The sequence below is a fragment of the Bufo gargarizans genome, chromosome 6 (assembly GCF_014858855.1).
Source record: "Bufo gargarizans isolate SCDJY-AF-19 chromosome 6, ASM1485885v1, whole genome shotgun sequence".
Classification (NCBI taxonomy): Eukaryota; Metazoa; Chordata; class Amphibia; order Anura; family Bufonidae; genus Bufo; species Bufo gargarizans.
In genome coordinates, this window is record NC_058085.1 from 201,240,978 (window position 1) to 201,256,595 (window position 15,618).

At 36.9% G+C, this 15,618-nt stretch overlaps 1 protein-coding gene across 3 annotated transcripts in view; it reads left to right on the top strand.

Moving 5' to 3' along the window:
- KCNMA1 (potassium calcium-activated channel subfamily M alpha 1) overlaps positions 1-15,618 on the top strand; it is a 731,805-nt gene that overhangs the window by 712,584 nt on the left and 3,603 nt on the right. The window contains exons 28-29 of one of the 3 annotated variants that reach the window (XM_044299035.1): positions 1,893-2,117; positions 14,938-14,957. In XM_044299035.1, coding sequence (XP_044154970.1) covers positions 1,893-2,117; positions 14,938-14,957 — 245 coding nt within the window. Of the gene's footprint in view, positions 1-1,892; positions 3,091-14,937; positions 14,958-15,618 lie in introns of those variants that run through there. The other 2 variants (XM_044299036.1, XM_044299034.1) reach the window with 2 other exon arrangements.

Genomic DNA, 15,618 nt, shown 5'->3' on the forward strand with positions numbered 1-15,618 from the left:
GATATTAACTTGGAATTGGTCTAACCGATCTGAGCCACAGAGTAAAATTATGTCACTAAAACCATATGGTGAGCACCATAAAAAACATGGTGGGCTTGCTGTGTTTTTCCACTGCAAACAATTTACAAAAGTTATGCAATATATTAGATGTACCTGCAAATTTAACGTATTACACAAAAAAGCCCTCATGTGGCTATGTTAATAGAAAAAAATAATTATTATGGCTTTTGAGTTGAGGAAATAAAAAATAAAAAACTATAAGTAATGTGATGGTTGCTTATCTTACCACTACATGATCCCAGTCTATAAGACTAAGCTCTTCCCTGCATTTATTTTTTGTAATGTACTGTTTTATTGAACATCATTTGAACATTATCTTCTATTTGTTGCAAATGTCATTCTTAGTCTGTTCAGCAATATTAGGCAGATTACAAACACACTTATTAGTTTACTATTATTGCCTGCTCCATAACTATTCACTGTGCCACTTGGTTACTTACCTAGATAGATACAGAGGTGCATGAATGTTTGTGAACTCCTCAGAGTGTTCTATATTTCTGCAGAAATTTGACCTAAAATCAGAAGTTCTGAAAGTAGATAATGTTAACTAAATCAAAACATTAGTCAAAATTTAGTCAAAAATAGTAGACCTGATCATGTATTTATTGAGGAACATATATTAAATCCAATAATACTTGGCAGTGAGTGGCAAAAAATTAGCGGATAATTTGAAGGTGAAATTAGAGTCAGATGTATAAAAAATGGGAAGACAATCAGATGTGAGTGGGCAACCTGTTGTATTTAAAGATCAGGGATATATTAAAGTCTAATCTTTACAACACTTGTCTGTGGAAGTGCACCATGGCATGAACAAAGGAGATTTCTGAGGAGCTCAAAAGTAGTTTTTGATGCTCTCCAGGCTGAAAGAGGTTACAAAACCATCTTTAAATATTTTGGACTCCACAAATGTACAAATGGAGGAAATTCAAGGCAATTATTACCCTCCCCAGGAGTGGTTCACGAAAAAGATCATGCCAAGAGCAAGGTGTGTAATAGTCCAAAAGGTCACAAAGGAACCCAAAGTAACCTCTTAGCCACTGAAGGCCTTTCTCTTATCTAATGTTAATGTTTATAAGCCCACCATCAGGAGGACACTGAACAACAATGATCTGCCACCTCTGGGACCCGTAGCTATATTCCACCAATGTTTAAGGTGACACAACCCCTTTAATCCAATAGAAATGTTGTGGAAGGACCTAAGCACTTCATGGGAGTAAACCCACCAACATAAAACAGTTGAATCTGTTTTGTATGGAGGAATGGGCTAAAATCCCTCCAAGTCAATGTGCAGGACTAATGAACAATTAGCACAAATTGCTTTTAGTGCTGTACGAGAGTGTCACACCAGATGCTGAAAGCAAAGGTTCACATAATGTTGCCACTCACAGACTTGTGATATTGGATCATTGCCCTCAATAAATAAATGGCCGATTCTAATTATTCTGCCTTATTTGTTTGATTTGGTTATTTTAATCTACTTTTAAGACTTGTGTAAAATTCTGATATACTTTCAGGTCAAATTTATGTATACATATAGAAAATTCAGAAGGGTTTGGACACCTACAAGCACCCATGTAGATAAACCAACAGACAGACAAACTGATTTAGCCAAATTGTACTTACATGTCTCTTTGTGTATTATCCAACATTCATTTCTTATCCACCATATACTGTAAATGCCTATTTACATGAGAGTGGAAGACTATGCATATTTAAGTTGCAGTCAAGGTTAGCATATATCCTGTACAAAGGTATGTAGTGTATCATTCAATACATGCTAATGCTAAATTATTCTAAGTGACTGAGCAGTTACTGTACCTCTTTCTGTCTAGGTACGTTATTACAAATCCTCCATATGAATTTGAGTTGGTGCCCACAGACCTCATCTTCTGCCTGATGCAATTCGACCACAATGCCAGCCAGTCTCGTGCCAGCCTCTCACACTCCTCACATTCTTCACACTCTTCTAGCAAAAAGAGTTCATCAGTTCACTCCATCCCAGCCTCTGCTAACCGCCAGAACCGTGTCAAGGCTCGCGACGCACGTGACAAACAGAAGTACGTGATGGAAGATAGACTGTGAACAGGGCTACAGGGGAAGGGGAAGTTGGTGCAATGAGGACAGAGGGGTATTACAATATAATTGAGTCTTGTCATCCCCTCTGTGCAGATTTACTTTGCAGCCATCAAGATCAGAAAAGGGGTTAGTTGATGCATATTAAAAATAACTAGGCTTGGGTAATTTTGGTTCAGATAACTTTATACAGAGTTGCTATTTCACACCCTCCAAAAAGAGTGTGCATTTTATCGGGAGTGTTATTCTAGATAAGAAGAAGACAGCTATGGATAATGGTTAAATGGCCAAAGGTAATAAAGGGTGTGAAATACATTTAACTCACAAAACCATTGATTTTGTTGTTGACATGTTACACATAAGGCAAACCCATAACCGCTTCCTTGATGTGTGACTATGTTTCCATGTATGCATCAATGCCCCTGCTATGTCAGAAGTGCCACTTCCCCCCTCCCGCCTCTCATTTGTTTTGGTCATGAGTGCATGGCATTCTGTGTTTACATACCTTCTCCTCAGTACCCAACCATTCCTCAAACTCAAAACTCATTTGTTGTACTTGTTGTACAGGCAGTATATTTAGCAGATGTTAAGGAGTCCACTTTGAAACCAGTGCTAAACTTGAATAGACCAAATATAAGCTTAGTTAAAGTAGTAAGAATGTGGTTCTTACAGGGGCGGACACAGACTACTGCAGAGGGCACATGGTTAAAAAATGGCCCCCAAACACTGACAAGGTTGCCTAATATATGTGTCATATGATGTGGCTTTGAGAATGTAATGCATATTTTGCTCACATTGCTTGTACAGGTAAAATAAGTTAAAATGTGAAAGTATTCTCACTCTGTAAGGGTGCTTTCACACTTGCGTAAAAGTTTTCTGGTACAGAAGAGAAAACAGCCGGCACTCCGTGTGTGTAATGAGTGGTGTGCACGTCCAGGGTCGGCGTCCCATAAATCTAAGAACAAAGAAGACCGGCACTCACTGTACTGGATGCAATTCTTATCCTTTTAATGCGCACATGGAGGTACAAAATGATGCATTTCGACTCGTGTTTGAGTCACAGTGCATTATTTTGTACCTCCATGTGCACATTAAAAGGATAAGAATTGCATCCAATACACCGAGTGCCGGTCTTCTTTGTTCTTTAAGTTTTCCGTTATTGAGTTCCATCCTCGGGACTCAATACCAGAAAAAAACTGATCAGTTTTATCCTAATGCATTCTGAATGGAAAGCAATCCATTCAGGACGCATCAAGATGTCTTTAGTTCAGTCCTTTTACGGTGTTTGGATGGAGAAAAAACTGTAGCATGCTGCATTTTTCTCTACGGCCAAAAGTCCTGAATACTTGCCGGAATGCCGGCATTTTTTTCCATTGGAATGTATTAGAGCCGGATCAGGCATTAAAATTGCCACATTGATGGATCTGGTCTTCCGGTCTGTGCATGCATGTAAAAAAAAATAATACTGGATCTGTTTTTCCGGATGACACCAGCATTTGTGAGATGGATCCGGATGCGGATCCGTCTAGAAATGATTTCCGTTTGTATACAGATTGCCAGATCTGTACGGACGGAACTGCCTGCCGGGATCCAGCAATGCAAGTGTGAAAGTACCCTAAGCATGTTTCCCACATATGAGTCCCCTAGCAGCATATTTAAATACCAGCCTTGGATTCTAGATTAACAAAGTGCTGTTGTTTATGATTAAAGGAATATTCCAGCAAAATAAAACAATGTTTACCATATGTTGGAAATGGTATAAAAAATAATATAGATCTTATAATTGCCTCACTATTCTGCTCCTGCTCCAGTGGGGCTCAGGTTTCCTCTGACTGAACGCAGCATGTAATGGTTGAGATTGCTGGTAAACCAATCACTGACTGAGTAAAGGTCATTGCCAGTGATTGGTAGAAAAGCAATCCTAGCCATTTCTTGCTTTGTCAAAATGTCAGCAGGGAATGAATCACAACAGAACCTGGGCACCTTGAGAACAGTAGTAGTGGGAGCAGTAAGGTGAACATAAGGTCTATTATCTTTATAATATTTGCATCCTGTGGGAAATGTATTTTTTTATTTGGCTATAATATCCCTTTAAAGAGCCTCTTATCAGCATGATCAACCCTCGTAAACCAAGCATACTGCCTAATATGATTGATCATGCTGATTTTGTCGGTATGTTAAACAGCTACAGAGATACCTGTGTTTTTATTCATGTGACAATTAGCAAATTGGGGCACCAGGGGTGGGGCTGAATCCTTGGAGCACTGCTTCTGTAACACCTGTGTGCTTTGCACACTCCCCCCGCCCTTTGATTGACATCAGCATGCTGAGGGCAGAGCTGTATCCTAACATGTACATATAATAAGAACAGGGGCTTTCTATACTTAGAATGCTAATACATATTACTGGTTTGTTCACAGACACAATATATAATCATAAAGACAGCAGTTCTCTAAGGATTTAGCCCTTCCCCATGGTACTCCAATGTGAACATTTGCATGCCTTTCTTTTGTCTGTCTGTTTAACAGACAGACAAAAGAAAGGCATTGTTTTAATAAGACACACACTTTATATGTAGCTTAGCTTTTGGGGGAGATCAGAAGTTGTAGTTTGGAATCAACAGCTTGATGGAGTGGGTGCAGGACAGGACAGAGAGTACTCATAGCAGTCCAGCACACTGCCTTCAGACATTCTTCCATTTCCTTCTTGTCTCGAATGCTGAGCTGGATCTCCCTGTGTGGAATATGTACAGACAGGAACACATAAAGAATGTGACTACAACTGCTGATCATTCTAGAGGGAGAGAGCCAACAGTTCTCAAAGGGGTTCTATGAATGATTTAAAATGACTACAAGCAATCTATCATAGAAAATTCAGTAGGACTGGTTGCCTCCACTTGCAGAGCTGTCTAAGAGGAAGGGGGTGGGGGGGTAATAGGTTGGGGCCTCACTACACAATACACTGCTCTACAATAGTAGTAATGATGTGATCATGCCTACAATATACCATCATGGCTGAGCAGCCTGACTGCCACTCACCAATGTAGAGTACATGCCAGAGTGTAGTGTGCAGTGAAGCTCTGCAATTGGAGGCAACAAGTCCTGCTCATAATAAATGACAGGTTTCTTGCGGCCAGTTAAAATCATTCCTGGTGCACCCCTTTAATTGCAGAATGTCTTCCTTTGAGATGCTGCAGGTTGCTGTCCAGATGCTCATTTCACCTCATAGTAGATACTGCCTTGCTCCAACATTGGCTGACAAAGTGAGAACACTGTAGCCCCATGTAGTTATGACAATGGCAGACAGGGAAGACTGCCAGCTGCATAGGTGGTAAGGTGGTATATCTGCCTCTGGGTACTTAGATTTTATAATACAATCTATTCTTATTCTACTAGGATTACTTGTCTTGATCATTATAACACATTGGGCAGATCTGTCAATGTATGCTAAGTTAGGGTCAGCTGTTAAAGTGTGTTGCAGATCATCAATATTGTAACTGCAATTTTAGGAGACTTATGGCATCTAGGAAATGTTTGACTTTTGTCTTTATTGTAGGCTTTCCAGCAGAGTGGCTATTATGGCATGGTTTATTAGCTGCAACCAAATATGAAATGTTTTAAGACAATGTTGCGCATGTACGGCAGTTCTATTTCTAGTGACGATATTGCTAAATCTCCAACATCATGTTAACAACATATTGATGCTAGAAGGAGACAAAACTAAAATTTGCGTAACACCAGTGTAATGCAAGTTATTAGATATGGCTCGGAATGACAATACTTTGCATGTCATTTAATACTATTGTGTTTACTGTTCAGATTAAATTACTAGAGGATATATATGAAACAAGCATTTAAAAGTAGAGAGGTTTATCTGGTATCTGAAATGAGTACAGAAGATTGTAGCTGGATTACAGCCATGGTTTGTCTTGGTTATATGCCTCCCATTCTGCTGTGTACAGAGGTGGAAGATCAGTCAAGTGTAGTGGAATTCCTAATAGATTTTCAGTTTTACATTATGATTTCTGCACTAGAGGAAATAAGATTGTTTAGATCTATACATTTAACTTTTTCTTTACTTCATCAGAGTTGGGAACTCTCCATTGGCCTTACAGTGCTACATTAAGACACCTATCACTTGTGGCAATAGGAGCTGCAGTGCTACAAATGACTGTGTCACTGAGCCATTATTATCCATGTTGAGCAGCGGGTTAAAATCTGACATGTTTTACTGTCACTTTAATTGGTTATTATCATGAGAGGTCTATTTTGATGATGCACCGGCCTGCTTATTTTAGGCTTCATTATCCTGGTAATAAGAATATACATATTCAAGTCAGTATATAATGTCCTGATCCTGACTGGCCTAAACCAAGGTTAAAAATTATTCACTGATCAAAAATAGAGCAGATAACATTTATATATAGGCACTTTTAGTTAAAGGGGTTATCCCACAAAAAAATATTCTACAGTGTTCAAACCAGCACCTGGATCTGAATACTTTTGTAATTGCATATAATTAAAAATTTAGTACAGTCACAGTCAGTTATTCTACAAAATGTATCTGTATAGCGCCACCTGCTCTTTGTTCTTTTTCTTTTTTATTCTGCTCACTGAGATGGCCGCACATGCTCAATTTATATTTTAACTGCCTCCTGAGCTGTGATAGGGAGAGCTGAGACACGCCCCCTTAGCTTCAGCAGAGAAGACACTCCCCTTGAGCTGTCAGCTTGATATAAATCTAGCAGAGCAATGAATGGGAGATCTCTGAATCCATGTGAGGTACAGGGCTGGTTCTAGCTTTCTTAGAAAGAGTGTCATGTGTTATATGATGTCTGATTTTTATCTTTTACATTAGTCATGGGATAACCCCTTTAACATGCATTACAAGAAGCATAGTTTAATTAAGTGCCTTATTAATTTTTCCAAACATATTGCCATATTTTCATCTGCGGAAGCATATGTTTTGTCACAAAATATGCAATTTAAAAAGGTTTAATCATAAAAATTAAGGGTAAAAAAAAAAAAAAAAAAAAACATTTCTACACACTGATCCCTGCCACTTCTCCAGTCCTTGCTTCTCATCACTTCCTGCTCCCTGCTTGACACACATGTAATAGATGGGTCACTGCTGCAGCTAGTAATTCCCTGATCAGAAAGTAGAGAGCACCAAGGATCAAAGCAGCATTGAAACAGCAGAGGATATGTCATCAGTTATAAAATCTTGGAGAACCCTTTAAAGTCATGGAAACACACACCAAATTATTGTTACTGATCAAAAGTTAACTAAATGCACTAGTGTATAGTTTTTCCGCCAGCTGTTTTTACTGGACTTTAACCAGAGGAAACTGTTTCATTGAGAGGCTATGAAAGCAGATTATTAGATAGCTGATCCTTAGAAGCTTTATAGTTTCCAATGATTTCTGCTGTAGCCAGTAGTTCTGTATGGCACCGGCAGATCACTTTATATTTATTGACAAGAGTTCTTTGCCTGACACTTGGCGCTAATGTTGACTGTGTCAAGCAGTATTAGCAAGCTGTAGGCATCACTTTATATATATATTTAGGTTCTTTAAATGTAGTAAAAAAAAAAAAGGCAGCAGTAAAGTACAAAATAAAACTAGGTTCACATCTGTAGCACTGTTCAGGTATGAAAACCTTAAGGGCCCACCAGATCCTTTTAATTTTATTGAGATCCTGTGGCTTTAGCTTACAGATTTTGGCATTCTGGCAGTTACTGATGCATGCATTTTTTGTCTAATATTTTTGCAACAGAGTCTCCTGCTGGAACTTCAGCTGCAGATATGAACCTAGCCTTAAAAAAAAATCAAGTCATAAAAAGTTTTAATACTACTGGGTATTTTTATAGTTTTGAAAAAAAAACTGTCGGCACTCTGCTCTCATTCACGTGGTGCTTGCATCTAGGAAAATTATATCAAAGTACAGTTAGTAGAAAAGGAGCAGCACTCACTTCTCTCTGCGATTATTGTAGATTTATTTGTAACATCTGTGCTTAGATGTTACAAATAAACCGACAATAATCTCAAAGAGAATTAAGTGCTAGTGCTAAATCATTAATTAATAAAAAGCAGTGGAGTTTTATATTTATTTAGCTTTCTTCATTGACAGCTTTCATGCATTGAGTGCATGAAGGTAACAGTATACCTTACACAGTACGTCAAGCACCATATAGAAATAAATAAAAAACATGGGTTTCGCAGAGACACATTCTCTCGGGATTGAGAAGTTTGCTTTGGACATATTGCTTATCATTGGGCCTGCAGTTGATTTTATTGAAAAGTATTTTTGGGGACTAAAAATTCACATATCAAATGCTTATATTATGACCCTGGATAGAACTCCTCAACTCTGGTAAAGCTATTTGAACATACTTTACATGTAGGGTCATAGCTATAGCTCCTAGATGGGACAAACCTAGACACTCAGCATATACACAGATATAATGCAAAAATGTATATCCAAAAATGGATTTTAATTGAAAACGATAAAAAAATTGCTGAAATTGGCAAAGACAGACACAACCACATGGAGAGTGTACACAATACTTCAGGACATCAAGTTATAGTATTGCAAGCAATAGAAAAGGTGGAATGGAAAAACAAGTATAAATAAATACAAAATCAAACCTTGTAGCTCCCCAACCTAGATAAAAAACCATGATTCACAACATATACACAATACAGACCCAGCTAGTGGCACCTCCTAGAGACCCCGACACGTGTTTCGCGTCAGCTTCCTCAGGGGGAGTCAGGATCAGAGATGACATCTGAATCTGCAGGAACAATGAGGTAGATGTGTCAATGCAGTTCATTTAGTTTTCTGACATTTAAAAAAATATATGGCATATGGGAGAATACTTCATATTAATGGGGCCCTGCACTACTTTTTTTTAAAACACAGAGGGGCTTCTGAGTTTCACCGAGCATTACTCATTTATCAGTTTATCTGACCAGGTATTGCTTGCACCAAATATATCAGTTAATATGCCCAAAATTTTTTAGCAACCCTTTGCAAAAATAGGATAATGGGTTTTCTATATAGCAGATGGAATTTAGTTAAAATGTGCTCTCAAGTCCCCTTTATGGGCATAAACTGGCTGAAGATATTAGTACTGGTGTATGTACTGGATACTGTATTCTATCAATGGGCCACAGACCCAAAATGTGCTGAAGACCTCTGCAGGAAAAATGGATGGAACTTCTAATCTACTGTAGCCCTTTTTGAACAGGGACTGGAGTGAATCCTGTAATAACAGGCAGTTCCCTAATATAGTCTTCAAAGAGGTTGGAATAATAAGGCTTTATTTCAGTTTTCTAATGAAAGGATATACAGAGAGGGCATATTTCTCTATGTTATTATTATTATTTATTATTAAAGCACTATTCATTCCACGGTGCTGTACATATGAAAATGGATACACATACATAATACAAAACAATTGCAATAAGTATGAACAAGACAAGCTATAAACAGGTAGAGAAGGAGAAAGGACCCTTACAATCTTATGTATAGAATCAATCTATTATTGTTGTTTAGTATATGTTTAGTACTGTGGTCATCAAAACAATTTACTGACACCAAAGCGCCTGCTATTTTGATCACTTTTGTTAATATACACTTTGACAAAATAGCAGGGAAAACACATATTAATATATATTATATTTTTTCAAAGCAGATAAGTATATTTATCTTTGACAGATTTATCCTCATTAACTTTTCATCTTGGCTCAAGATATCACAAGATGTGTTACACAAGATGATTAGCTCTGAAATAATCTTTTTCTTGTATATGCATGTCAATGTGCCAAAATCGCCTTATTGAGCAGCCTTTAGAGTGGGCTTTTTCTATGTGCATGTGTACCAGTGTCTGTGTGGATGTTGAGGTTGGTGACTGTACCGTAACTAATTATACTAAGAGTAGACACAATCTCTAACTAATCTACATTCCTTGCTCATTTTCTAGCCTGATCCTAATTCTTGGCCTGCTTTTCCCCATATTCAGTATTTTAGACTCATTTCCAAATCTACTAAAAATGTATTTTAATGATAGACCCCCATGGCTGACTTAGAATCCATGGAAGTATCCTAATGTTACAAATGTTGTATCCTAATTGCAGGGTCATAACAAGACTTTCCTTCACCCAAGACAAAAGTACATTGCTCGAGCCCTATATATTAATATATGAATACCCTGGCAGTAAATACCCTCGAGCCTATATATAAATAACTTGGCAGTATGGCTTGTTGTTACCCATAGGTACCTGTATCCTTGGGCACATACTCTGCCAGCACCCCCTTTCCCCATCTTCCCCACTTCTGACACTGGCTATGTTAATATGGCATTGCCCTAAAATCGAAACCTTAGAAACATCTTTCAGGAATGTCTACAGTAACTCTATCTACCACCTACCTAATGTTGTCTCTAATGCAAACTGTGAAATGCATATTATTGCAGATTAATGACCAACTATCCCTATAACCAGGAAAATAAATAATAAAATGCTGCCTTATATGAATACTATGACTTACTGCATATTCCACATCTGCTTACAAGGCTGTTAATTTAGAAGGTGAACTATTAGTAATTACCATACACTTAGACCCAATACTTTTTGTATTGACACTCATTTGTGTTTAATGAGATGTGTATTTTAAAGGGCCACAATAGAGGACAACTCAAAAATAGTTTCCTACAAAAAAATGAAAATGTCTTGCAATACTTATCTTCCTTCTCCCTTCATGTCAAATTATAAATTCATATTGTATTGTTACATTTAGCTAAGTGCAGAGCACTGAATTGTGCTAGCTTTTATGGCAGTTTTACATCTAGAACTAAACTTCTAGGTTGCATTCTTGAGAGTAGAGTGGAAATATAATACTGTTTGTTTCCTGAGAACAACAATCCGAATTTTGAAGCTAAAAAAAAAAACACATGAGCAAGCTTGGTCAGTACAAATAACATAAAAACTAAGTATTTGCAAAGTTTAATGTGAGAAATGTTAGTACAATTTTCCAACGTGACATATCACTAAGAGAATGGTAAAAATTATCTGCCAATCATTGGTGCAGGTATTGGTTTGTTATAAGATTTAAAAAGAAGGCTGCTTTCTTCCATAAAGAGTGTCATTCCAGTCCATAGGTTGCATCTGGTATAACAACTCATTCTGATTCAGCCACTGAACAATAGTGATTGTGCTTATAGATGAAGGCAGCCATATTGTTTCTTATCTCAGACATAGCCACATTAATAACTTGTTGCTAACCAACACCTTTATGAAGGAAACAGTTGAAAGGAATGGTTGAAAAGTGAGGTGAAGGAATTTTAAGAAGTGGAAAATATTTAAGTTAACATATCAGAATTAGTAGAAGGTTTTAAACAGAGGCAGTATGAAGTACAAAAACAGAGATGGTTAGTTTTTTGCATTATGCTGTTGAACACTGATCAAAATTGTACATATGCAGTACATGACCTTGTTCACATAGTACAGTTTTGAAGCAACTTCAGTACTTCATAAGGTCAACTATTTAGGGATTCATGAATTGAGCAATGTACAGTATACTGTGTTTCCCCTTTCTTGGCCAAGCAGAGTACTGTCTGCTACATGCTAAAATACACTGAATAGTACAGTCTGCATGATAAATTATCAGTGGTGTCATATAAAGCATGAATCTCAGCTGATAATTATGTGCAAATTAAGGTCAATTTCTCTATATCAACGATTGCTGACGATGCTTTGTTATTCACAAAACAATATTTGATGAATGAAAGATGTAGCAGTTTTCGGATATAGCACACCTATATTTTACATTGCACAGGGAAAAAAGAAACCCACTGCTTGGCAAGAGGCCATTTTGAATTTCAATCACTGTAGTACACAACTTATGAGGTGGACTATATTTGCCATTTCCTGGACCCAAATGAAACGCAGGGGTTTCACACCAACTATATGCCATTTATAACATTGGTGTCTTCTTTTGTGAAATATGATTTTTTGGGCCCCCTCAGACATATGCACCTCCTATGGGTAATTTATCATCTCTCCTGCAGTAGTTGTTAGATAAAGAAAACAGTCTCCTGGTCTCTGTTAAAGTGCAGTCATTGAAAATAACACTATGCGAGGCAAATAGTATGCAGGGCACATTCTTTTTGTAAGTTCATATTATAGGTATTTTGCCTGTAGAGTCCTCGACACATAAAAATAGCTATAAAATTAACTATACCGAATATTATAAATGCAGCATAAAAAGGATTGATGGAAAGACTGTCTTAAACTCTTATATATTATATTCTTCTTAACATGTGCAGATGAATGACCAATACATTCATTCTATATTAAAGCTGACATTACATTCTGTTTCCAACTGACAACATTCAAATTGCCATCTAAAAGCTTTTTTTTTTCCTTTTAATTCCATGCACTAAGCAATCTATATGTCATCTGGAGGAAAATTTATAGTATACAATATTGTGCCAAAATCACGCAAGTTCTCCAACTCAGAACCACTCAGTGCCTTATTGCACGTCACCTGACAACCATTTTTAGCTTCTTAAATTGTACACTCTGCTGCATGTTCTTCACATTTATTGTGTATGTTCTGTAAATGATTTCTGTAAAGAAAAAAAAAGAAACATTTGAGAATAAAAAGTGAATAAAAACCTTTATTCGTTCTGTTCTTTGCAAGGTCAGTAGAAGTCAATCCCCCCCAAACAACTTTATGCCATTCTGACTATTTCAGTAACTAATGTAGGCTCTGCCACATCTGCCACCATGCCCTTTGGTATTTTTATCGCTTTACTTAAAACATATTCACTTGTATTGTATAATTTTTTTAAGACTGACTATATAATATTTTTTTCAGAATATTTTCTGAAAATATGTCCACTATACTGTCACTTATTTTATCTGAAATAGAAGAAAAAGATTGATGTGATATTTCAGTAATCACAACAGCTTGGTCAATTTGCAAAACATAGGTCCAAATTCCTCTCTTGTTGAATAAAGTCTCCTATAGTCTTAGCAGTGAATTTTCTAAATTTAAAAGATTTTGTATGCCTAGCTACTTTGTTCTACACCAGATGGGTGTCTGTGTTTTGCCTGATGTCTCAAGTTATGTCTTTATGGGATTAGAGATTGACTTACAGGGTAGTCATCTATGGGTGGTAGTAAAGAGACAGTTTCCTGGAGCAAAGCAATTTTGGATACTTTTTCCCAGGACACAGTGCCCTAAAGACTAACTACTAGCTGTACCTTAATAATGAGAATCCATAATGTTTTGGGTCATTTCATTAGCGACAGAGGCAAAACGTAGTTTGATAACTGAAGGTCCCCCCCAAAAAAATGATGGCAATAAATTGATCATTGTGGGACTATTTTTCTACATATAAAGCCATTGAATTATTTTTTCACTCTTTGCCATTTTCAGTTTTCTTTATGTCCTTGTTCTTTTTGGCATCAAATGTTTTGTTTTTATTATCAGCGGAATTGGTTGGTTCATGTGCTTTGTCTGTGTATATACTATCTGATGTTTGTTTTGTGTGAGAGCAAATGGTGATTATTCCATGTTTTTTTAAGTAGGGCATAACCTTATTGAGTTTATGTTTTTATGGTATTTCTTTTTAGGATTTAATGGGGGTTTGGGGACTTGAGAGAGGTGGTTAAGAGGTATCTCTTATTCATTTTATAATAGTAGTAGAATAGTTGGATGATTATTGGCACAAACGGTCTTGTGTATCTAACGGCTGGTTGTTCAACAGATTTGTTGGCTAGTACTTTGCAGAAAGGTGAGATAGTTGATGGCTGAATTATTTTATTTTTCCTGACTCAAACACATACATGCAAGCTCAGCAGAGTTCAGTGGGGAGAGATAAATAATCTGCTGCCAAAACCCTCATGTAGAACAAGGGAGCATGTTTAAATCCAAATTAGCTGATTATTTTATCTATTGACAAATGCAACCAGAAGACAGTTTGAAGGTCCCCATAATTGTCTGATGCTACTGAGATGTATTTTTAACAAAATGGAGCAGAAAACTAGAGCTATTAAAAAGTGTTATTCTAGGCAATGTACTGGAGAACACCCATACAATGTTGTCTGTTTTAAAGGTTCTTGTTTCATGAGAGGTCTGCAATGAAGACATTTTGCAATGCTCATATTGGCAAAGTAAAACTGATTTTGACTGTGCAGGTCCTAACCTTAAAGCACAACTGTTTGATTTGTTTGCAAGGTAGCAGTTTGAACAATGTGAACTTGTGAAATGTAAAATGTTCAAAAAATTATTTTCTCATGAGGTGTAGCGTTTAATGACTGCAGCAATGACAAAGTAATGAGAAAGAGAAACAACAATTTGATAACTTAAAAAAATCTATATATATTTAAACATTACAGTACATTTCATGATTCTTGATTCACAACCATCTTTTATTGTACTGCTGTACTTTTCAGAAACCACTCACTTAAGAGTAAATGAAAATGAGCACTGGCCACATGTTAATGATATTCAATTTTCTATTAGTTAATGTGAATGGTGGTTAATCAATGAAATATGTGTTTTATTGCTATTTTAATACAATTACAATCTAATGGAGCATTTAATAGACACTTAGGGCAAAGTGTTGAGGAAACGTGCACTAACAAAAGTAGTATACATTTTCTAACACACTTATTAAGGGATTAAGGTAAGGGCAGCAGTGTCCATCTACCTACCAAAGCAACTTAGGTTTGAACTGTATAAACGGTTTTGGAATGACTTACATAGATTACTTCTTTCTCTAAATTGCAACAAGGACGAATAGAATGGGTCAAGGTATGGATCATCCCAGTTCTGCATGCACTAGAGGCTTCTATGGGCTTCCTTCTCCTTCTATAACTCTGTCCTTGTGAAACCTTGTGTGGAGCAATGAGTGACATCGAGATATAGGAAACATTTCTATAATGACATAGGTCTCAATGATCCAATCCCCTTTACTGCTGGAATGCTATGACTATGCAATGTAGTGTAGTAAATCAAAGTTTATAGGGATTCACAGGGTGTTCCAGCTGGCAAGGGGTTCCCATTGTTTGGTATTTTCCTGTTTCTTATTGTGTTTTGTGTAGTGTGGTTTGACTTTGATTTTTACTATGAATACTGATGTGAACTGGCTGTTCTGTCGCTACTGTCTTTATGTGACTCCTCACATAGCTTGCTTGTCTTCTTGCATGTGCGCTCCTTGTGTATTTTAATTGTTGTCCCCATTTCAAGACCCTCCATTCTCTTTTTCATTGCCATATTATGTTTGTTTTCTATGTTTGTTTGGTTTCACCATTAATACAGGGAAGCTCTGGGAAGGCAAGCCTTGTTTTGTAGTAGTTTTCTTTGTTAATTCAAACTTCAACTTGACACTCTTTTGGCCCAATGAAAAATCATTGATAGAAGCCTCCCACTTACCATCTGCCATTTATAATACAGGTATCTTGTAATGTGGTAG